General features: G+C 45.2%; 1 protein-coding gene and 1 pseudogene across 2 annotated transcripts; one reads left to right on the forward strand and one right to left on the reverse strand.

The window, feature by feature from the left end:
* Positions 1–4,514: 4,514 nt before the first annotated feature.
* On the forward strand, positions 4,515–13,137 carry LOC101528843 (histone H3.3A). Of its 2 annotated transcripts, none has more exons than XM_012930949.2 (4): positions 4,515–4,672; positions 6,164–6,317; positions 7,590–7,743; positions 12,560–13,137. In XM_012930949.2, exons 2-4 carry the CDS (start codon positions 6,190–6,192, stop codon positions 12,686–12,688), a joined length of 411 nt encoding a protein of 136 aa, XP_012786403.1. In that variant the 5' UTR covers positions 4,515–4,672; positions 6,164–6,189; the 3' UTR covers positions 12,689–13,137. The 2 variants fall into 2 exon arrangements, with proteins under 2 accessions (XP_012786403.1, XP_004578655.1); XM_004578598.3 differs by having other exon boundaries at positions 4,524–4,672; positions 6,167–6,317.
* A 2,343-nt stretch (positions 13,138–15,480) lies between these two features.
* On the reverse strand, positions 15,481–15,576 carry LOC118759164 (U6 spliceosomal RNA; annotated as a pseudogene).
* Positions 15,577–21,878: the final 6,302 nt, after the last annotated feature.

A 21,878-nucleotide genomic window follows, 5' to 3' on the forward strand; every position in this document is an offset into this window, starting at 1 on the left:
TATGAATGAGGCCAGCCTAAGGGGTGGCTTAACCTGCTACACCCTAACGCCCTCCCCTAGACAAATGTTTTAAATCTCCAAATCCCTTCCACTGTGCCCTAAGGTATCTTACACATAGGATCATTTTCTAGCAAAAGTACACAGCAGACATTGGAAAGTCAGCTTTAGAAAACACCATGCCGGCTTTAGTAGGCTTGCATGTGGGTGCCTGCTCGTGTCCTGGCTGCTCCACTTCCCTTCCAGCTCCCTGCTTGTGGCCTGAGAAAGCAGAAGAGGATGACTCAAGGCCAAAGCCTTGAGACCCTCTGCACCTGCATAGGAGACCTGGGAGAAGCTTCTGGCTCCTGGTTTCAGATCAGTTCAGCTCTGGTCCTTGTAGCGACTTTGGGTAGTAATTGAATCAATGATAGAAGATCTTTCCGTCTGTCTCTCCTCCTCTTCGTAAAACTGACTTTGCAAGAAAAGTAATTAAATCTTAAAAAAAAAAAAAAAAGAAGTCGTGATCCAGTCCTTCGAGGAGCTTGGGGACAGTCTACAAGCCTGAGAGAAAGCAAGTGCAGTAGTAGTTCAGAGCAACAAGTTCAGAAGTAGCGAAAGACTGACTGGACCCAGGGGCTCCTGGGCAGCACAGGGCCTGGGGGGAGATAGGATGCATGAGTAGGGCCATAGGTGTGCAGTTTAGTCAAGGTCCACGAGAGGCTGTTGAGCCGATTTAAGCAATGGTGAGACCTAAGCTGCTTTAGGACCTATAGACACTAATCTGGGTTGTCATGAAGAAACTGGAACGCAGAGGAGCAGAATGGAGAAAGGGTGCCCAGGAGGTTCCTGGGGGAGTGGCTGGGGGAGGGGAACAGGCTTCAGGAGAGGAGTAAGTCATCTGCGACACTGACACTGACCAGGAGTGTGGCAGGCAAGCTCAAGGCTCAAGCAAAGTGTCTGTAACTGGAGTTCCAGAAACTGAGTAAGTGACAGTGCCATGTTCCAGGCAAGACTGGAGAAAGAACTGGAATCAGAAGCCTCACAGCCAACAAAATGCAAATGTAGATGACTCCTGATATCTGATGATTCAATTCATATTTTCTCTACTTTACGTTGATGCAAAAGTGAATGGCATACAGTAGAAAACTGTACTTTAAATTTTGAGCCTCTCCTGGCTAGCTGTGCAATGTGTCTTGGGGTGCTGGGTAGCAGTACCCTACAACATGAGGGTGAACCTATAGAGTACTGTGTTGCTGCGTTGGGGCAGTTCAGGTAAGGTGGGAAAGATTCAGTTTTTTACATATATTTTATGATCGATTTAATCAAGTACAAAGAAAAAAAATGTAAGAGAAGAGGTACATCAATTGTTTATTTGGCTCCTATGATGTATACTGAGAGATCTACAAATGCAGTGAGGTATCCTGGGACTTGCTTCAAATAATTTAAGTGGGAAAAGTAGGAGTAATGAGCGGAAACCCAGAGAGATGAGCTTGAATCTGAGTGATGGGAACCGGGGGTTCATCATACCAGCCCTTCCACTTAGGTGCATGAGTTTCCATACAACTGGAGGAAGTCACATGGGAATAATACAAGTGTGTACCAGTGTGACTGTGGAGGGGGTGGGCAGGCAGTAGGGTCAGGGCCAGCAGAGAGACAGGTAAAACCACTGCTGTCCAGGAGTGGACATGGTTTAGGGAAGAAACAGACCACAAACAAGCATGTAAGTGAGAGACTGAATCAGAGTGGCAGAAATTGATGACGTGATGCAGTGCGCAGAGGCAACTCTGGAGGGACCAGAGACATCTCCACGAGGCAGAAATCTCCATACCTGGCACAGAGGAGCCACATGGGGATGGAGAACAATGCTTTTAAAATCCCTTCCAGACTACTCCTTCACTGATAACCAAATGTAAATTAGTGTCTTTAAGTGTTCTATTACAGGGAAAACATTTTAACTTAAAAGCTTTTGCTCCCTTCCCCACCCCTTAAAAAAAAAAAAAAAACTCCAAATGTTGAGGCCATTATTAGCCCGGAGTTCTAGAAGTAGGGCAGACTCGGGCACAGTGGCCCTGAGGCCCATGTAGAACTCCTGCTTACCCTGGCAGCTCTCCTTCCCTGCGACCTGCACACTCTCTGCCCCTCTTGGGCACAGCTTTTGCCACTCTGGGGATACTCAACTCTACCCTCCGGCAGCTGCTGCCTCCCTGTGCCAAGCCTGGCTACCAGGGATCACAAGCCCCAGGAGGACGAGAACGTGGCTGGTGTGGTTCACCACTGCAACTCCAGCCCTGGGAATTGTGCTGAACACAGGGCCGGCACTCAGTAAACATTCAGTGAGAACCTCCCCTTCTCCTCCCCTCCACCTTGCCCACCCGCCAGGCGCCAACACTCAGAGAGTAACCCACCCCCAGGTGTTTAAGGACTCTATCCTGCAGTTACAGCTAGCAGCCCACAAACATTGCTTCCTTGTTAGACGAAGCATTGAATTGTTCAGATAATGAATGTATGGTCAAAACCTGAAAGTCTTTCCTACCTTAAAAAATTAAGCCAAAACTCCAACATATACAGGGCCTGGCACTGTATCCCAGCAGCTAAAGTCCTTGCCTTACACACGCCAGGATCCCATGTGGGCGTGGGTTCTAATCCTGGCTGCCCTGCTTCCCAACCAGCTCCCTGCTTGTGGCCTAGGAAAGTAGTTGAGGATGGCCCAAAGCCTTGGGATCCTGCACCCAAGTGGGAGACCTGGAAGAAACTCCTGACTTCTGGTTTCAGATCAGCTCAGCTCCAGCCGTTGGGGTCAATTAGGGAATGAATCAGAGGATGAAGGATCTCTGTCTCTCTTCCTCTCTGTATCTGCCTTTCCAATAATAATAATAATGAAAACTAACAAAAAAATCATTACTCGGGGCATAAAACAGTTTCTGAAGATATGATGAATGATAACTCATGTAGAACAGCGTTCCTGGATAAACCCAACTACAAATATTTTGATTTCCTGAAAGCAAAACAAAACACACAAAAAACAAGAAAAAAAAAAACCTTCTTGGCTCAAATTATAGAAACTCTTTGCTGGCAGCTCAGCCTAGGCTTTCTGCATACGTGTTTTTCGGATCTCAGATTGCATGTGTTCTGCCCAGCAACCACGGACACTTAAGAGTCATTAAATAATAATGAAACAGGAGGCCTGAGGTTTAAAAAAATTTTTTTTCTTTGTTCGTCCAGGTTCTGTTCCATACTTAACCGACCTTACACAAATCCATTCCTTCCCTCCTATCTCATTTCCACCTATCTACCTGAGAGATGCTCTGTGAGCTACTCAGATGACGGTCGGTCCCTGGCACCCTTCACCTACATGTCTCCTATTCACTATCCTTTGGGACGTCTGCAGGAGACCTCCACACGCACAGCGAAGCATCGCAGCTGACAGCCTGAACCTGGCTGTCTGTTTCCTGGCTTCTGAGAATGAAAAACTGCCAATAAATTGCCAACGTGAGAATTCTGAAACCGCAACTTAGGCCGGTTTCAAGTCCCTTCTAAACTATGCAGAAGCCGCTGACGACACTCCTTAGGCGAGTTCTCGCCGAAGCAACCAACCCAACACCGAGCGGCTCCAAGGCCCGCACTGGCTGGCAGGACGTGCTGCCGAGCCCTGGCCCAGTTGACTGTGTATGCCAGCCAGCCTTTCAGAGGCTTTTAAAATACAGCCATCTTGCGTCAGCCACCTTGGCCCGGGGAGACGGCGAGCTCCGTCCCAGGTGCCCGCCACCTTGCAAGAGGTACTAACCGTCAGGAAAGAGGCTGCAGCGCTCACCCCCCGGGCTCGGGCTCGCAGTCCGAGCCGCCCAAGTTGGTTGCGGGCGGAATCAGGCCCAACCCGCAGACCCGGAGCGCGCCGGGTCGCCCCTCCCCCGCCCGTCGGCTCCTACACCGGGCGGCAGCCTGAGGAGAGCCGCCCGCTCGCCCTGCCAGCTGCCGCGGCGGCCCAAACCGGGAACAGGGGCGGGACAAATCCACTCCCGAGCTTCCTGGCAGAGTGAGCTCCACTAGGGCACGGCGACCCGGCCGGCCGTGTCCTTCTCCCCGCCCCCACGCCGCCCGGGGCGCCTCGGGGGCGCGCGCCGGGGCCCGCGCGGGAGCGGGGGCGGCCCTTCCCCCTTCCGCCGCGGCCTGAGGCGACCGCAGGCCGGGCGTTGATCCGGGCCGCCGCCTCGTGCTCGCCCCTCCCCCACCTTCCTCTCAGCGCCCCAAACCCGGGCCTCGAAGTTGGGCGAGTGGGTGAGGGGCGGGGTGCGAGGCCGAGAGCGCGGGCGCGCGCGCGCTCGTGGGGTAGGGGGCGGGAGCCGGCAGCCCCTCGGCGTGTCTTTTGTGTTTGTACACACACGGCGCGAGGCGGCCGGGAGGAGCGAGCGGGCGGCGCGCGGGGGAGGAGCGAGCGCGCTCCGGCGAACGGGCGCGCGGGGGGAGGGGAGGGGGCGGGGCGCGAGCGGGGGAGCCCGGGGGCGGGGCCGAGCCTTCCCTCCATTGTGTGTGATTGGCTGGCGCGCGGCGCGGGGGCGGGGCGGCGTGTGTCGGGGGGGTATAGCCTCGGTGTCAGCCATCTTTCAATTGTGTTCGCAGTTACCGCCGCGCCGACGTCGCTCTCAACGCCAGCGCCGCCTCTCGCTCGCCGAGCTCCAGCCGAAGGAGAAGGGGGGTAAGTTTCTCCGGCTGCCCGTCTCCCCGGAGCCGAGCCCCGCTCGCCGTCAGCCCCCGAGCGGGGCCCGGGGCATGCGGAGAGGGGACCCGCGGCCCCTCCGGCTTAGCCCACAAACTTTTTGGCCCAGAAATGGAAGTGAGGGGCGAGTTTCCCTCTTCCCTCCGGCGGCGGCTCCCCTGCCTCTCGCCGCCTCGCTCCAACAGCAGCAACCGCCGCGGCGCCGAGCCTGTTCTTCCCTGCTCCCCGCGCCCCTGGCTCCCTTTTCTTCGGTGAAATCCCGCCCGCCGTCCCTTCCCCGGACCCCAAACCTTCACCACGACCCGCGCGGGCTTCTCCCCCAGCGCCCCCGGACCCCGGGCCCCAGTTTAAGGGCGGGAAAGGGGTGGAAATCGCCGTCGCTTCCCACCCTGGGGTAACTCGCTTTTTTGCTGCCTCCCCACAGTTGTTGCTAAGCTTCACCATCTTGTCTTCTCTGGTCACCGACCATATTCCCCCCCCCCGTTTCTCTCTTCCCCATTTTAAAAAGGAGGAAAAAAATTTAAAAAGAGGGACATTTTTTTCCCTTTTTTGGAGAGGCGGAAACTTGATGCATTTGAAATGCAAAAAAAAAAAACTTTTACATTTTGGAAGGCGGCACGTGGCAGGGGATTGAGGCTATTTTGGAGCGGTTTGGTTGTTTTGTCTTCTCTGGAAGGGAATCGGAGACGTTTTGCGATTGTTTCCATTTTGTTCTGGTTTGGGAGCCGAGTTGGTGATTGCGCGACGTGGGCCGGCGGAGAGGCCGGAGGAGGCAGAACCAAAAGTTTATCTGCGGTGCTGGGTGGACCGGTCGGCGGGTGTCGGGCGGTAATTAGAGCCCAGGTGTGGGGCTCTTATCATTTCAGCCCGAAGCCGCGAGGACCGGGCTTTGTAGAAAGCTCGCTGGTGCTAGCTTTTTTTTTTTTTTCCCCTCTTGTTTTCTAGACGGCTTTTCAGTCAAACTGTTAAAGATGAAACAAGAATGTAGTGTTTTCAGACATTTACAGTAATCCCTCAACTGCCAGTCGCAAGTGGGGGGCGGCGTGGGGGGGGTGCAAAACCTTTTTTTTTCCCCTGTAATTTGATTCGACCTTTTCTGTGGTTTGTGGTTTCGTTCTTTCGACTTGTTTGTGGATCGAATGTTTACAGACATTTCTGATTTCTTCTTTAATTAGAGAAATTAGATCAAAGGCTTTTAGGGGTCTTTTTGTTTTGCCGTTTGGCGCTCAGAATTGGCGTTTGGAGACGTAATTAAGGCTAGCGATTTTCTAGCATTACAGTTTGTTTCTTGAAGTCATATTTGGGTGGGAGATATAATCTGCGCCCTTTCAAAATTATATAACATTATGGACATGTAAGAAAATGCATATGCTGATCATTATTTTCTGATTTTGGCGGGTGGGGGAGGTGACACTGGTAGGAAAACTTCAGTAGTCGCATATGGTGATTTGCTTTTTTTTTAAACGCTAGTAGGTGAGTAAGGAAGTACTTGCACCATGGCTCGTACAAAGCAGACTGCCCGCAAATCGACTGGTGGCAAAGCACCCAGAAAACAACTGGCTACAAAAGCCGCTCGCAAAAGTGCGCCCTCTACTGGAGGGGTGAAGAAACCTCACCGTTACAGGTATTAAAGGGAAAACTGGACAGTGTCTCATTTAACAAAAGAGATGGATAACAGGAAAACTTTAGGGAAGGTGGTATTTTCTTTCTTGGAATATTTGGTGATTCTCAGAAAAAAAATAATTTAGTGTTAGGTTCTATTGAAAATGTGTTTCATTTGAAGCTGTGGTCTGACCTAGAGGTTTAAGGGGATTTACTTAATACATTGCTGATGTTGATCGGATATATTAATGTTTTCGTTACTTGTAATTCTTTTTTAAAATAAAACTGTTTTAGTTTCTGAGAATCTCCATGTTTTAATCAAGATAGGATTTTTTTTGTTTTCATAAACTTGTCCCTCATTTGCCTGATTGGCTTTTTCTGTACTAGCTCATTTGGTTCTGAACTGTTTAGTGCTGTTAAGGGCATTTGCCATTAGAGGGCAGAAGTTGTCCAGACTTAAGTAATCTCTGTAAATTTTACTTAATCAAAAGTAAAACCCCAAATAGTGGAAGAAATAAAGCAGAATTAGAGGTAAATTCTTTGTTGGCAGTTTGAAAAACAAACAAAAAGCAGAAATTTGTCTCTGAAGTGGTTGAGAGACACACAATCTGGAGTATTGTAAATTATTTATGAAGTATGACCGATAGAGGAAGTCAGGTATTCTGGAAACTCAAAATACCACAATGTTATTTTTAAATGAGAAGCCCATTGGATTGTGTTGGTAAACCAGAGGGCTTTGAGATAATTAAGGATACAGGTAGGAATGAGAGTGGTGCTAAGTTGGAGCAGGTCACGGTTTATTTATTGGCAGCTGATTAATACTATTCCAAGTTCTTTTTTTTTTTTTTTTAAGATTTATTTTATTTTTATTACAAAGTCAGATATACTGAGAGGAGGAGAGAGAGAGGAAGTGGAGCTGCCGGGATTAGAACCAGCGGCCATATGGGATCAAGGCGAGGACCTTAGCCACTAGGCCACGCCGCCAAGCCCCTCCAAGTTGTTCTTACACATTTGATCATTTTTATGTATGTACTCATGTGTGTATGTTTGTGTGTTTTAAAATGGAAATAGGACTTTGACAAACTCCTTTCCAGAAGTGTCCCAACATCTGTATTGTGACTTACTAATAGACTCATATGTTTGGGTCGTAAGTGGAATTGGTTTTGTACTAGGGATGATGAATAGTTGAGTGGATTGCTTTTTGAGAAACTGCAGTATGTGTTTAAAGCCAACCACTTTATCCTTTGTGCTGTTTTTATGCTTGGTAACAATTTTTTTTGTTAATTTTTTATAGGCCTGGTACTGTGGCGCTCCGTGAAATTAGACGTTATCAGAAGTCCACTGAGCTTCTGATTCGCAAACTCCCCTTCCAACGTCTGGTGCGAGAAATTGCTCAGGATTTCAAAACAGATCTGCGCTTCCAGAGTGCAGCTATTGGTGCTTTGCAGGTAAACTGGTGAATGGGAGAGGGGACTACTTGAGGCTGTGTTCTGCCATATACGAAGAACAACAGTCGAGTCATGTAGTCATCTGAAAATCAGATGTAGTTGATACTGTTATTTGTTAAGGATACTTAGGGAAGGTTAAGTTGCTCAAGGTCATTTGCATAGAGAAATGGAAGTAGAAATTTAAACCTATTTGATTTCAAAGCTTAATGCATATTCCATTATGCCGTTTTTAAAATTCACTGAAAGCTAATGTTAAAACACAACTTGAACTTCATGGGATGCTGTGGAACATCAAGATGATTGAAGTCTAGAGGTTACGGTGTTTGCAAGTCACTGAGACCAATGTGACTAGTATAAGTGGTATGTTTTGAATACCCTTTGAACCTGAAGAGACAGTTACAGGTGGAGAGCCTAAATTCTAGGCTGGAGTGGCAGTATTATAACCATGCTGCATTGAGTGGTGGTTAGCATTGGATTGATTATAGGGACAGATGGTGCTCAAACATGATGCTGGACATGTGAAGAGACAGGGATTTGATGGTTGCAATTTGCTAAGAGAGACTTTGGACCTTACCTAAATAGGAGCATGTTGAGTTTCGGCTTGGATCCACAGTGCCAGGAATTTGAGAAATGTCATTCTAGAAGTGGTTATGTATTTGAAATGTGGCGTATGCCAAGATTAAATCTTGACATTTCCATGTGTTAAGGTATTTTATTCACTATATGGATGTAATTGTTAGTTGCTTAAGGTAATCTACATTTTATATTGGCATTCTTTAAATGGCTGTATCTCAAAAATGTAGTGAGACCTCCACTGGAATCCTGGGGCTGCAGGGGTGGGAACATTGCAGAGCTGAGAGTCTCTTTGGTGGAGAAGGTCTAGATTTGCACACAGCCATTGGAGGATTTTCAAGGCTGCTGTTGCTGTGCCAGGCTTTTGCTTTATATGGGGAAAAGATTTGATAGGTGGATTCTACCCTGATGTATAATTGGTCGAGCTGTTTCTATGGTTAGTCTACACTTGAATTGATTGGTGAGTTCCAGGAGTAGGCATCCGTTAAATTCTCAGTGGGTTGAAATTACTGAAATTTCAACTACTAAAATCTTTGCATGCTGGTACTTTTAAAACTTTATTTTCTGTTTTAACAGGTAATTATCTCCAGTTTCCATTTCCCTATTTTAAATGCAGAAATATTAAAATATCCAAGCATTGGTGCAGACTTGCTCATTATATTTTCTAGGTACTGTTAGAATTGTGCCTAAAGAACACAGCACTATACTTTAAAAAAAGTCCAGCATGTTTTTAGCTTAAATGTAATTAAAATTAATGAGACAGTTAGGGATAAAGGACTTTAAATTAATCAGGTGGGAGCTTCCATTGTTGCGGTTCCTGCCTTGTGTATTTGTTAAGCCTGGCTCTGTAGGATTTGACCAAGATGTTTCTCTGCTGCCCCAGCTCTCTTGGATTTTTATTGAAAGTAATTCTTGTACTTTTTTGGTTTCTTTTATGCCTAGTTTAGTTCTCTGAAGATGGGGAGTGTTTGATAATGAAAATAGGGCAATAGAAGCTGGTGGTGAAAATGAAATTTCAAAAAAAAAACAGATAAATTTTAAAAAGTGGAATTTTACAAATAGCTTTACTTTTGATTTTACAGTTTAGTGCTTTTCTAATAGAGTGGTCTGCCCATGACTGTGTGGGAGGAAATGCACCAGGACCTGCAGTGCTGAATCTTGAATACAAGGGAACTTCAGAAAAATTGGGGGGAAATGAAACAGATACATTTTAGTGCAAAAGAATTGAAAACCTTGGATAATCTTTTCCTAAAATATCATACATAGTCTGAGCTTTCTGGAGTATACTCATACTGTCTTCATAAGTATAATTTAACAGAGTTCAGCTATGAACTAAGCACGGAAATACAGTAATGACAGTAAAAACAGTAGTGTAGTATAATAAGTATTTGAATTTTATGTCTGTGATATCTGTTTAATACCATTATGGACCATGATATGCAGCAAAAACAACCTACTGAGTGACTGAAGGAGAAGGTAGTCCAATGAGAATAGTATGGGAGTTTGCATCTGTCATGCTGTGCATTGACTTAAAACTTTTACTCTACTTTTAACTAAAGTATATTAAAAACGGAGTTTTGGAATAGTACATTTGATATTGAATAAGGCTGCATATTTTCTTGTATTAAAACCTGTGTTCATTGAGACTTAAATTGGGTGGTTTTTAGTTCCCTCTACAAAGAGCCTTGATGGGACCTGGCGCAGTAGCCTATTGGTTAAGGTCCTCGCCTTGCACGCGCAAGGATCCCATGTGGGCACCAGTTCTAATCCCGGCAGCCCCGCTTCCCATCCAGCTCCCTGCTTGTGACCCAGGAAAGCAGTCGAGGATGGCGCAAAGCCTTGGGACCCTGCACCGGCTTGTGGGAGACCCGGAGGAGGCTCAGGACCCCTGGCTTTGGATCGGCTCTGACCGTGGCGGCTGCTTGGGGAGTAAATCAGTGGATGGAAGATCTTCCTCTCTGTCTCTCTTCTCTGTATACCTGCCTTTCCAATAAAAATAAGTATTTTTTAAAAAGAGCCTTAATGCTTAAAAAACAATATGATGTTATTAATAGGTCATGGTCAAACTCAGTCTGGATATTGAATCTGTCCAGAGCTGACCAGACATGACCTTTGGAGGCTGTATTCATCAGAAAGAGCCCCAGTTACCATGCGCCTCCTGAGCAATCCCCTGAGAAGCCAACAGGTGATCCTGGATTGTGGTCTCAGAACCCACGGTACCTATTGGCTTGGCCACACATGGCAGCTGCATTTCACAAAAGCATTCTGCATTTCCATAATCCTAGTTTCTTTCCTAAAGAGTTTCAATTTAGTTTTTTTTTTTTTTTTTTTAAGATTTATTTATTTTTATTACAAAGTCATATATAGAGAGGAGGAGAGACAGAGAAAGATCTTCCATGTCCGATGATTCACGCCCCAAGTGAGCGCAACAGCCAGTGCTGTGCTGATCAGGAGCCAGGAACTTCCTCCAGGTCTGTCACGTGGGTACAGAGTCCCGAAGCATTGGGCTGTCCTCAACTGCTTTCCCAGGCCACAAACGGAGCTGGATGAGAAGTAGAGCTGCCGAGATTAGAACTGGCGCCCATATGGGATCCCTGCGGGTTCAGGGCGAGGACTTTAGCCGCTAGGCCACACCGCCAGGCCCTCAATTCTAGTGTCTAATGTACATTATGAACCTCTAAGAATGGGGTATTTTTTTAAAAGCAGGTTGGAGAATGCAGTGTTTTCCAGACTTAAGCATATTTGTAGATTATCCAAAGAATAATATTGCCTGAATGATGTGGACTTTGATACTTTTGGAATAAATAAGGAAACCCTGGTAATATCCGAAAACACTAGCAAATATTGACCATCTATTGGAGAGTAATGGATGCATTGTGAGTGGAAGGAGCCCTCTGATGAGCTAACTCAAAGGCGTTACGAGACAGCTGAAAGCTACACGGCTCGAGAGCTGCAGAATGTGGAGTTCCAGGTCACCTTCACTGGGGACAGGGGCAAGAGGCTTTCTTTCTACATTGTGGAATAGTTTGAACTAGGCCTTAAAAGATAGGTAGATAAGATTAGGTATTAACAATAGAGAAAGCCATGTATAGGTAGTAATATGTGAATGACACATTCTTGAGAGTTGCAGAAAAGGATGGAAGCATAAATAATAAAGAGCCATTTTGAGTTAATTGCTGCTTTGTTAATGCTTTAAAGCGGAATTCCAATTGTTTCATTTGCCTTTTAGGGAAATTGTCCCATTTATCCTGTTTATCATGTAGCATTATAGGAATTAAGTTGTTCCAAGATTTTTGGGTGGGGGGGGTCTTTTTAATTGTTATTATCCAAAGGGATATACTTTATTACCATGTAAGGAACAAGAATAAAAATCTGGCCTTTTCTCTATATTTTGAACAAAGAAATAACTTCCTTTAGACAAAGGGCCAAATAATCTTATGCTCCAAACCCAGTACATTAGGGCTGATGACCATTGAAACAAAATGAAAAATGAGTGAAGAGATGTTTAAACTGCTCTAAAACGTGCTGACAGTTTGTGTTGTGAGGTTTAAGTGGAAGTCCTGCCTAACAAGCCAAGTACTATTGAGTGATTGAAACACTAGCGCTGTTGAGTGGTAGGCATAAGATGCCTTGAAAGAATCTCATAATCAAATAGGAAAAGCCACAGGGGTTGATATTAACACTAGCAGGCAACAAATGTTGGTAGAGATTGGAATACATACATAAAGAGAAGATACTTAGTAGGCAACATCATCTAGCCATATCAAATCAAAATATATAAATAAGTTAATCTGTGATGTTTGGGGACCTGTATGTACTCTACGATGAAAGCACGCTGAGGACTATTTGATGGAAACCAGTTGTCAGCCATACTGCACTGCTTGGTGAAGCAAAGGTTGCTACTGCCCCGTGGGGGTGGGCTTTGGAATAACTGGACTGGATAGAGTGCGCTATTTGGATTTGATACAGCTTTATTTTAAGCATGATAATGGTAGAGTGTAAAGTGGACTTCTTTATTCAAGACATTTCAGTTTACTAGAAATCATATTAGTACTACAAAAGTTACCAGTAACTTGTTTAATTTGATAGATTTACAGGCTTGAACTTTTGACCTTCCATAATCTTAAATTTTGTCCCCCAGGTGTTAATTTAAATATTTAGTATAATTTCTGTGATTCATGTAAGTTTGTCTTAAGCTATTGGAAATAATACAATTAATCATTTCTCTTAATTCTGGTTGCAGGAGGCAAGTGAGGCCTATCTGGTTGGCCTGTTTGAAGACACCAACCTGTGTGCTATCCATGCCAAACGTGTAACAATTATGCCAAAAGACATCCAGCTAGCACGCCGCATACGTGGAGAACGTGCTTAAGAATCCACTATGAGGAGAAACATTTCATTCTCAAAACAAATTTTTTTTTTCTCTTCTTACCTGTTATATTGGTAGCTCTGAACGTTTAGGGGTTTTTCTTTGTTTTTTTGGGTTTTTTGTTTTTTTGTTTTTTTGGTGGTTTTTTTTGTTTTTTTTTTTTTTTGTTTTTTTTTTCCCATGGGGTCAAAAGGTACCTAAGTATATGATTGCAAATGGAAAACTAGGGGACAGAAATCAGGTATTGGCAGTTTTTCCATTTTCATTTGTGTGTGGATTTTTAATATAAATGCGGGGACGTAAAGCATTAATGCAAGTCAAAATGTTTCAGTGAACAAGTTTCAGCAGTTCAACTTTATAACAATTATAAATAAACCTGTTAAATTTTTCTGGACAATGCCAGCATTTGGATTTTTTTAAAACAAGTAAATTTCTTATTGACGGCAACTAAATGGTGTTTGTAGCATTTTTATCATACAGTAGTAGATTCCATCCATTCACTATACTTTTCTAACTGAGTTGTCCTACATGCAAGTACATGTTTTTAATGTTGTCTGTCTTCTGTGCTGTTCCTGTAAGTTTGCTATTAAAATACATTAAACTATATCTGCTTTTGGTCTTTATTATCTTACCACAATGGCTCACTCATTTTCATATTCAGGATACAATTTTAATATCACATGCTTTGTCATGTAATTATTGAGGGGGCTGGCTGCACCTTGGCTGAATAGGACATTCCACTTGAGTGCTGGCACCCCATGGGGTGTGGGTTCATGTCCCAACTGCTCTACTTCCCATCCAGCAATCTGCTTATGGCCTGGGGAAGCAGCAGATGGTCCAAAGTGCGTGGAATACCTGAAGAGGTTCCTAGCTTCAGATCCGCTCGGCTCTGGTCCTTGAGCCACTTGTTGAGTGATCCAGAGGATGGAAGATCTTTTCCTCTGAATCTGCCTGTTTCATAAAAATAAATAACGGGGGGGGGGTGCTTCTAAAATATTTTTATTGTCCCTAAAGGCCACACTGGGAGCTTCTTTGAGTCTCACAGCCAGGTGCAGGGTCCCAAAGCCTTAGGCCATCCTCCACTGCTCTCCTAGGCCATTAGCAGGGAGCTAAATGGGAAGTGGAGCAGCCATTATGAATCTTTAAGAAACTATTAAGGGATAGGGAAAGTATGAGCTTGTTACTGGCATGGGGTGGGGGAAAACCACTGGCTTTTCCTTTTTTTAAAAAGATTTACTATTTGCCAGCTTTATATAAAAATTTGCTATTCACATGGCTGTAATAGGCAGAGCTGAATTGATCAGAAGCTGGGATTCTGGAATTTACCTGGTGTTCCAGGTGGGTGCAGGATCCCTAATGGCTTGAGCCATTCTCTGTTGCTTTCCCAGGCCAATAAGCTGGAGGATGGATCAGAAGTGGAACAGCAGTGACATGAACTGGCGCCCATAGGGGATGTTGGTACTAGCAGGAGGAGGAGTATACAGGTTCTGACCCGTGACTTTATTTGTAACTATTGAAAACTTATAGATAGTAAATCTGCAAAACCAAATAAGATTCTCACATCCTGCAAAGCTGTTTCAGTACTGTTGCTAAAGTTGATGTTTGATGAAAACCATGTCTCCAGCTGAAATAATTTGAGACTTTGGCAATTTAAGATGACTGCAGGGTGTCTCCCCTTTCAAGAGGCACCCCACCTCCTGGTTTTCTCTCCAGAGGTGCTTTCCTCTTCCCTGCTCACCTGGTCTCTTTGCAAACAAACTTTTGTCTGCAAAAAAAAAAAAAAACCCCGCTGTGTATTAACTGAAGCTACTAGAGCTTGGCACAGTAGCCTGGTGGCTAAACAACTCACCTTGCATGTGCCGGTTCAAATCCTGGTGGCCCCATTTTCCCATCCAGCTCCCTGTTTGTGGCCTGGAAAGGCAGTCAAAGACGGGCCAAAGCTTTGGGACCCTGCATCTGCATGGGAAACCCGGCAGAATCTTAATCTCTGTCTCCTAGCTCCAGATTGCTCAGCTCTGATTGTTGTGGCCACAATCTGAAAAATAAAAAACACTGAAGCTACCAAATCAGTTAATGATTTTTTTGCCTTGCGAGGAACTTTTTGAAAAGAGTTGCAGAGAATGCAAGAGTATTTCCGTCCAATGATTCACTCCCCAGTTGCTGCAATAGCCAGGCCTGAGCCAGGACAAAGCGTCTTCTGCATCTGAGTGCAGGGGCCTAAGCACTTGGGCCTTCTTGGCCTGTGGTACTTGCCATTGGAATGACTAAGGGGGATTGAGGATGATGAATCTTTCAGGACCTCTTAAAAATGACTGGTATACTGATGTTGAAACATTTGTGTGTTTATAACTGGGAAATGTTAAGCAGTAGGCTTAAAAACAGTTTTGTATCACTAAGACATTTAGGTTGCAATTAGTCTTAAACTTTTTAGCAGTTAATTTTAAATTTTCCAGGTGTTTTATAAAATTCTTTAATTGCAGAATTAATGTAGATTTACAGCCCTGATTGCAATTTGTTGCCTGTGGTAAACATTGTTATTTAATAATTTGGCAAGAGTATCTTATTCATTGTTTAGCATTTCCTTAATAAAAGTTACTAAAAATACTTCAGAAAGGAACGTGAGTGTCTCCAATAAGGGAGGAAATGGTGTTACTTTCTGGAATCTAATGGACACTGATTATGTACAAGTAGAAGATAACATGCTTTTTTCTTGCCTTTAAAAAATCATGTTAGATGATTACATACTGTATCAGGGTGGGATGGATCTAGGGTTAGGGAGAAGTGGGTGTGATCATAAAAATATGGAATACAAATTGGCTGTCATCCTTGCACAGGGGGCATGCTAATCTCTGTTGATCCAATTTTAGTATATGTGCTGCTAAAGTGAGCACTAGTCAAGCTTTAAAGATTTGTTTTCCTCCTACTCTGAAATATTTGCTAGTTGATTTTTACAACTGTGCTCATTGGACACAATAAGTCATGTGTTACAAAACTGACCCAAGTAGGAAGAAAGTAGAGAGACTTGGCACTGAATGTCACATACTCTAGTATGATTAAAGTACTACACATGCTGATTGTACTGTGGTGGTTCAGTATTTGGTGATTAGACACCTCTTGCCAAGAGACTATTTTGAGGGTGGGCCAATCTTTGGGGAATGGGTGATCTGCCAGCTCTCTGATACCCTGGGTTCATGCTGCTTTAACCTTTAGACCAATAATTTTGGAGTTAGATCATCTAGCATTCTTACCCAGTGCAAATCTATGAAGTACAGATGGGAGCCAAAATGATGTATGGGATCCATAGCAAAAATCCGCTGTCTGCAAGGATCAGCTTTTGAGTAGTCACATATTCAGAAGGAAAGGAAATAGCCAGTTTACACTTAAGATTTCTGGAAAAGGTTACTAAAGTAAATTTTTAAAAAGAAACGGCTAGAGGGCCCGGCGGCGTGGCCTAGCGGCTAAAGTCCTCACCTTGAAAGCCCCGGGATCCCATATGGGCACTGGTTCTAATCCTGGCTGCTCCACTTCCCATCCAGCTCCCTGCTTGTGGCCTGGGAAAGCAGTCGAGGACGGCCCAAGACTTTGGGACCCTGCACCCACGTGGGAGACCTGGAAGAGGTTCCAGGTTCCCGGCATCGGATCGGCACAGCACCAGCCCATTGCAGTCACTTGGGGAGTGAATCATCGAATGCAAGGTCTTCCTCTCTGTCTCTCCTCTCTGTATATCTGACTTTGTAATAAAAGTAAATCTTTAAAAAAATAAAAAAATAAATAAAAATAAATTAAAAAAAAGAAATGGCTAGAATAGTATGTTGTAAGAAAAAAATTTAGGTAAACACAGGCACTTATGTTTTTGGGAAAAATCAATTAAAATTTGATGCAAAAAAGTTTGAGGTCCTTAAGTAAGATCTTAAGAGTCATGGCTTTCCAGTTTTTGAAACAGGATTTTTTAATTCCATTTTCCACACATTTGAGATTTGTAGAACCTTCATGTCTTGGGAAGATTGGGAATATTTATTCAAAGAGCTTTTGTAGGAGGAGATTGGGATTTTCTTTTAATTGAGTGAAAACTCAGCTATTACAAAAAGATGTGTACTTGAGTAAAAAACTGCATATTTTGACCAGTATAGAATCAGAAAATACCAATCTTGGAGACTGAAGATGAAGAATAGTAGATAATTCAGAGGTGAAGAAACACTCCAGGTTATGCAACAAATGTAGGGAAGGTGGACGGAATCCAGGACCGTGCTCAAGTGAGGTACAAAGTACCAGAACAGTTCATCTTGCCAAGGATTTTAGAAGCTTTGGTATTTAGTAAAAACATAGGTAAAAGGGGCAAAATTGGGAATGAGGGTGACATAATTAGAAACCAAAGAAAGGGCTGTTCCGTACTGCTCCTCGCCTGCCTACCTCAGCTCCCCTCTCGCCTTCATTTATTTTGGCTCTTCCTCAAAAAGTGCAATCCAGAGTTTGCCCTTAGCATCCTAGTGCAACCTGGCAGAGAGTAGTTGAAATAATATCTAGCCATTTTCTCATCCCTTCAGGTCTCTTCTTCACAATCTAGAAAAAAAAAATTCTGAAACATGAATTGTTGATAATTTCCCCACTTTATTATTTTTAAAAATTTTTATAATGATTACATGGTTGATAAGGGTGGAAAGGATCAGGGTTTAGGGAAAATTGCATGAACTTATTGTTTTCAAATTTGCTATTTCTTGTTTCTGGGGGAAGGGGAGAGACGGGGAAGCTACACGTGACTTTCCAAACGTCCCAGTACCCAGGGATGAAGAACCGCCACTTCATATCAACCCATGGTCTCCATGTGTAAATATTCCGAGGGTTCTGCCCAAGTGGTTTGGGTAGTTCTGGAATGTTGATTTCACTGATTCAAGGATGAAGCCACCCTCGCGATGTCCATTGGTTGATATAGTAATCCTCAAGTTTCCATTCACTGAGATTTTTCACTGTCATCATTTGACTGGGGTGGTTGTCCAGTTCTGTTCTGCTACAGCACCAAAAGAGCTGCCATATTCTTTTACAGCTGGGCTGGGCCTATGTCCACTGCTCTGTGTTTTTCACTCTTGCAGATGAGCCCAAGGACCTGGGCCAGCCATCCCAAGCCTCGCCAGATTCCCCACCCCTGAAGCTCATGAACCCAGCACCGTCCTCACAGGCAGACCCGAGGACCTGGGCCATGTGATCTGAGCCCCACCAGATCCCCAACACTGAGGCTCATGAACCTGGCACCCACCTTATAGGTGGGCCCCAGGACCCAGGCTAGGCGACCCGAGCCCCTCTGGGTCCCCCACACCCAGGGCTCACAAACAGCACCCCCCCAACACAGGTGGACCCAAGGACTCAAGCCAAATGACCCAAACCACGCCAGATCCCCCATCCCTGGGCTGGGGCTCATGAACCTAACACCCACCTCACAGCCAGGTCCCAGGAGCCGGGCTAGGCAACCTGAGTGCTGCCAGATCTCTCCACATCCCCAGGGCTCACAAAACTGGCCCCTACCACACAGGTGAGCCCCAAGACCCAATCCAAGCTACCCAAGCCCTGCCAGATCCCCAGCTTCCTAGGACTCAAGAACCTGGTCCCTGCTGGCCCCAGACTGGCATGACTTGCCTCACCTCAGCATCCACAGTCTTATTGTGCAGCATGTCCTGGTCTAGTCTGTCCCCTGGTCCAGCTTCTGCTGGTGGGTGCTGCAGCCTAGCCCAGCCCAGCCCAACCCAATTGCTATCATGGCCCTAATGTGAACTGGCTGATGTTGCAGCCCAATCTGGCTCCTCCTGCCTCCTGCCCTGGTTCTCTGATTTGCCAGTGGGTGTTATAAACTGGCCCAGACTGATCTGTCCCCAAATTTGACCCATGTGTGTGCCAGCAGATACCTATGATCTGGGCTGCTCCTTGCCTTGATTCTTGTGCTCACCTGCAGGGACTGCATTCCAATGAAGGAGTTTTCTAAGGTCCTCCATCAAGTCTCCTCCCAATGGCAATTCTCATGCACACCAGTGTGTCCTTGACTTGGTTGACTTTGTCCCTGTCCTGGCAAGAACAACGGCCTTGCTCAACTGGCCCACACCCATTCTGATTCTTGCCTATTGGGTGTTGCCGCCCAGCAAAATCTGGTCTGTGCCCAGACACAGCTTTCATGTGGTTCAGCGGGAGTCTAGACTTAGCCCAGCTAGTTCTACATCCAACCTTGTTCTCATGAGTACTAGTAGGGGGTCAGAATCTAGCCCAGCCTGTTGCTCCCCAGACCCAGTGGACACCAGCACCAGTAAAGGCTGTAGCTATGTCCAGCCAAGCTTGCTGCCCTCAATCCTACACTCATCCTCACTGGAGGGAACCCAACGCAGCTGGGATGTCCCCTTAGATCACCAGCCAGGCCTGTTCTTCAGCGAGCCAGCAGAGATTGCAATTCCACAGGAGTGAGCCCACATTTCCCTCACAGATTCTGCTATCAGACCCTCTGACTCTTGTCCTCCCCTCCAAATCAACTTGGTGTTAGCCCCCTACTTACATACATATGTTGTGGACTTATCTATGGAGATCTTTCATCTGTAATTCCTAACTTGGGCATAAAACCACAGGGCATCACAAAATACCACCTGTAAACACCCCCATTCCCCTGTAAGTCCTGACCCATCAAACTGCCAGGGCGTGCTACCGGGCGGCCTGAGGGACTTCGTCCAGCGCCTTTGGTGCCCAGGCTGTCCGGCTATATGTACCTGTGCAGGTAAAAAAAAAAAAACAAAACTTCCAGGTGGGGTGGTCCCGGAAGCCTGCTGAGGATCCTTTTCCCCAGGGAGCCAGTGTGCTCACCTGTGCATACCTGTGCTGGTTAGAAAGGCCTTGAAGCTGGGGATCCTGAAGGCCTGCAGCAAAATCCCCTCCCCCAAGGGAACCATGCAACCTGGCTTCAGACATGCGTGCAGGTTAAAAAAAAAAAAAAATTGTAACAAAAAAATTCAAGGTACTCACTGGCTCAAGCCCTGATGTGCTCTGGCCTCATGCTCTGTATTTCCCACCACTTGTCTAGCCAGTTTCTCATTTTCATTTTCTTTGGCTTTGATTTCCTTAATATTTATCAAGATCTGAAATTATCTTGTTAATTTGTAGCCTTTTTTACCAACTGCTTTCGCTCAGATATTGTTAAGAATGAGGGTTTCACATTTCTCACTGTAGTCCCAGTACTGGTATACAGAGTAAAAAAATAGGACTATACCTGCTTGCCTTGCAGATTTGTTAAAACTTAAGAGGATTAAATGTAAATACATGTGAAAACACATATACCAATGCAGTAAGTACCCTGGGAAAGCAGTTGAAGATGGCCTATAGACTTAGGACTCCGCAACTAAGTGGGAGACCTGGAGGAAGCTCCTGGCTCCTGGCTTTCGATCAGCTCAGCTCTGGCCATTGTGGCCACTGTGGGAAATGAACCAGCAGATGGAGGATCTTTCTGTCTCTCCTTCTCTCTGTAAATCTGAGATTCCAATAAAAATAAACCTTAAAAAAAAAAAAAGACAAAATAGAATCTAATAGTGGCACCAGGGCAGTGACATAGCCAGCTAATGCTATGGTGCTGGTTCAAGTCCCAGTGGCTCTATTTCCCAGTCCAGCTCCCTGCAAATAGCCTGGGAAAGCAGTAGATGATGTCCCAAGGCTTTGAGGCCCTGTGGGAAACTTAGAACAAGCTCCTGATTTCAGCCAGCCCAGCTCTGGCTGTTGTAGCTGTTTGGGGAATGAATCAGTGGATGGAAGATTGTTTCTCTCCTCAAAACTCTTTCAAGAAAAATAAATATTAAAAACCAAAAACTATACAGTTGTTAACAAAGCAAACCAACATAACTATTGTTCTTGCAAACTGCTGAGAAAAACTTGACCTCAAACTTATAATCTTCCAAGTAGTAACTTGAAATAGGGATTAAGTGGGTATGATGGTAATGAGTAGAATTACTACAGGCCTAAGTGATGAAACCCCAAGTAAGTTATGAATACTTTCCTACCCTTATTATTGAATTGAACACTGACTATTCCTGGTCAATAAGGAAATAAGGGAAATGATTATTTGCAGTACAGCTTCAGAGTTCCAAGTTCAGGCTCTCGAGCCCAACTGCCTTCTCCTCCACGCAGCCTCTCATACCTCCTACATTCAGTATGTATTTATGGAGCACCTTCTGTGTACCAGGCACTGTTACAGGGATACATAAGTGCACAAACGAGTCCCCCCAAAAAGCCACATTCTGGTGAGAAAAACGAAGAAGGGCGTATGATATACAGGTCATCCCACTGAGAATAAGTAATGTTGCAGAAGAGGTGGGTGTTGGAAGTTTGAGTGGCCAGAGGTATCACTGGGTTGTCCTTGGAGTAAAGTCCTGAAGAAAATGAGCAGATAAATCCCTGGAATGTTGGGAGTACGGCAGGTCCTAATGGGAGTGCTGTTGGAGCCAGGGATGTTTCAGGAATATCAGAGAGATGAGTAGCTGTAGTAGAGTAAGTGAGAAGAAAAGTTGGAGGAAACAGAACAGGAGCTAGGGCAGTAAGTACAAGGATATGGAGATGGGGACCCTCCAGAGAGTTCTGAGTAGAACGCTAAAATGATCTCACTCGTGTCTGAACTGAATCACTTCATCTGCCGTAGGTAGAGTAATGGAAGGTAGTAAGGATGGAGAAGTAGAACCAGTTGGGAAGCTATCATAATAACCTGAATATGACATGATATAGTGACTTGGGCTTGGGTGGTGGCATTCTGGGTAGGTTGGCTAGGACCTTCTGGCTGATGGATGTGGGCATGAAGAAAGAGGGGCTTACAGTGCCAGGGTTTGGGACCTGGGAAACTGCAAGAATAATGTCACTGCTTGACATAGGGAAAGCTGAGGGGAGCAGGTTTTAGAGTAGTACAGATGCTCATCTTGAATAAGCTTGAAATGAGATTTCAAGTAGCCTGTTGGGTATGAGCCTGGCTCATGGGACAGGATTTCACAATTTGGAAATCATCAGCAAATCCTGGGATTCAAAGCCAAGAAGTTGGGTGACATTACCAACAAGAAAGCACATGTAGACAGAGGAGAGAAGAGGTTCAATGATGGGCACTCAGCATTAGAGTTCAGGCACTGGGGAAGGCACAGAGGTGAATGAACAGTGTGTGAAAAGACCCAGGCACCCGTAACCTGTGAATTAACAA

Source organism: Ochotona princeps, chromosome 10 (genome assembly GCF_030435755.1).
Source record: "Ochotona princeps isolate mOchPri1 chromosome 10, mOchPri1.hap1, whole genome shotgun sequence".
NCBI lineage: Eukaryota > Metazoa > Chordata > Mammalia > Lagomorpha > Ochotonidae > Ochotona > Ochotona princeps.

Bases quoted from the DNA above. Each gene is read 5' to 3' on its own strand.
- LOC101528843 (XM_012930949.2), top strand. From the start codon at position 6,190: ATGGCTCGTACAAAGCAGACTGCCCGCAAATCGACTGGTGGCAAAGCA. The intron at 6,318-7,589 runs GTATTAAAGGGA...AATTTTTTATAG, and splicing joins AAGAAACCTCACCGTTACAG to GCCTGGTACTGTGGCGCTCC. The intron at 7,744-12,559 runs GTAAACTGGTGA...TTCTGGTTGCAG, and splicing joins CAGCTATTGGTGCTTTGCAG to GAGGCAAGTGAGGCCTATCT.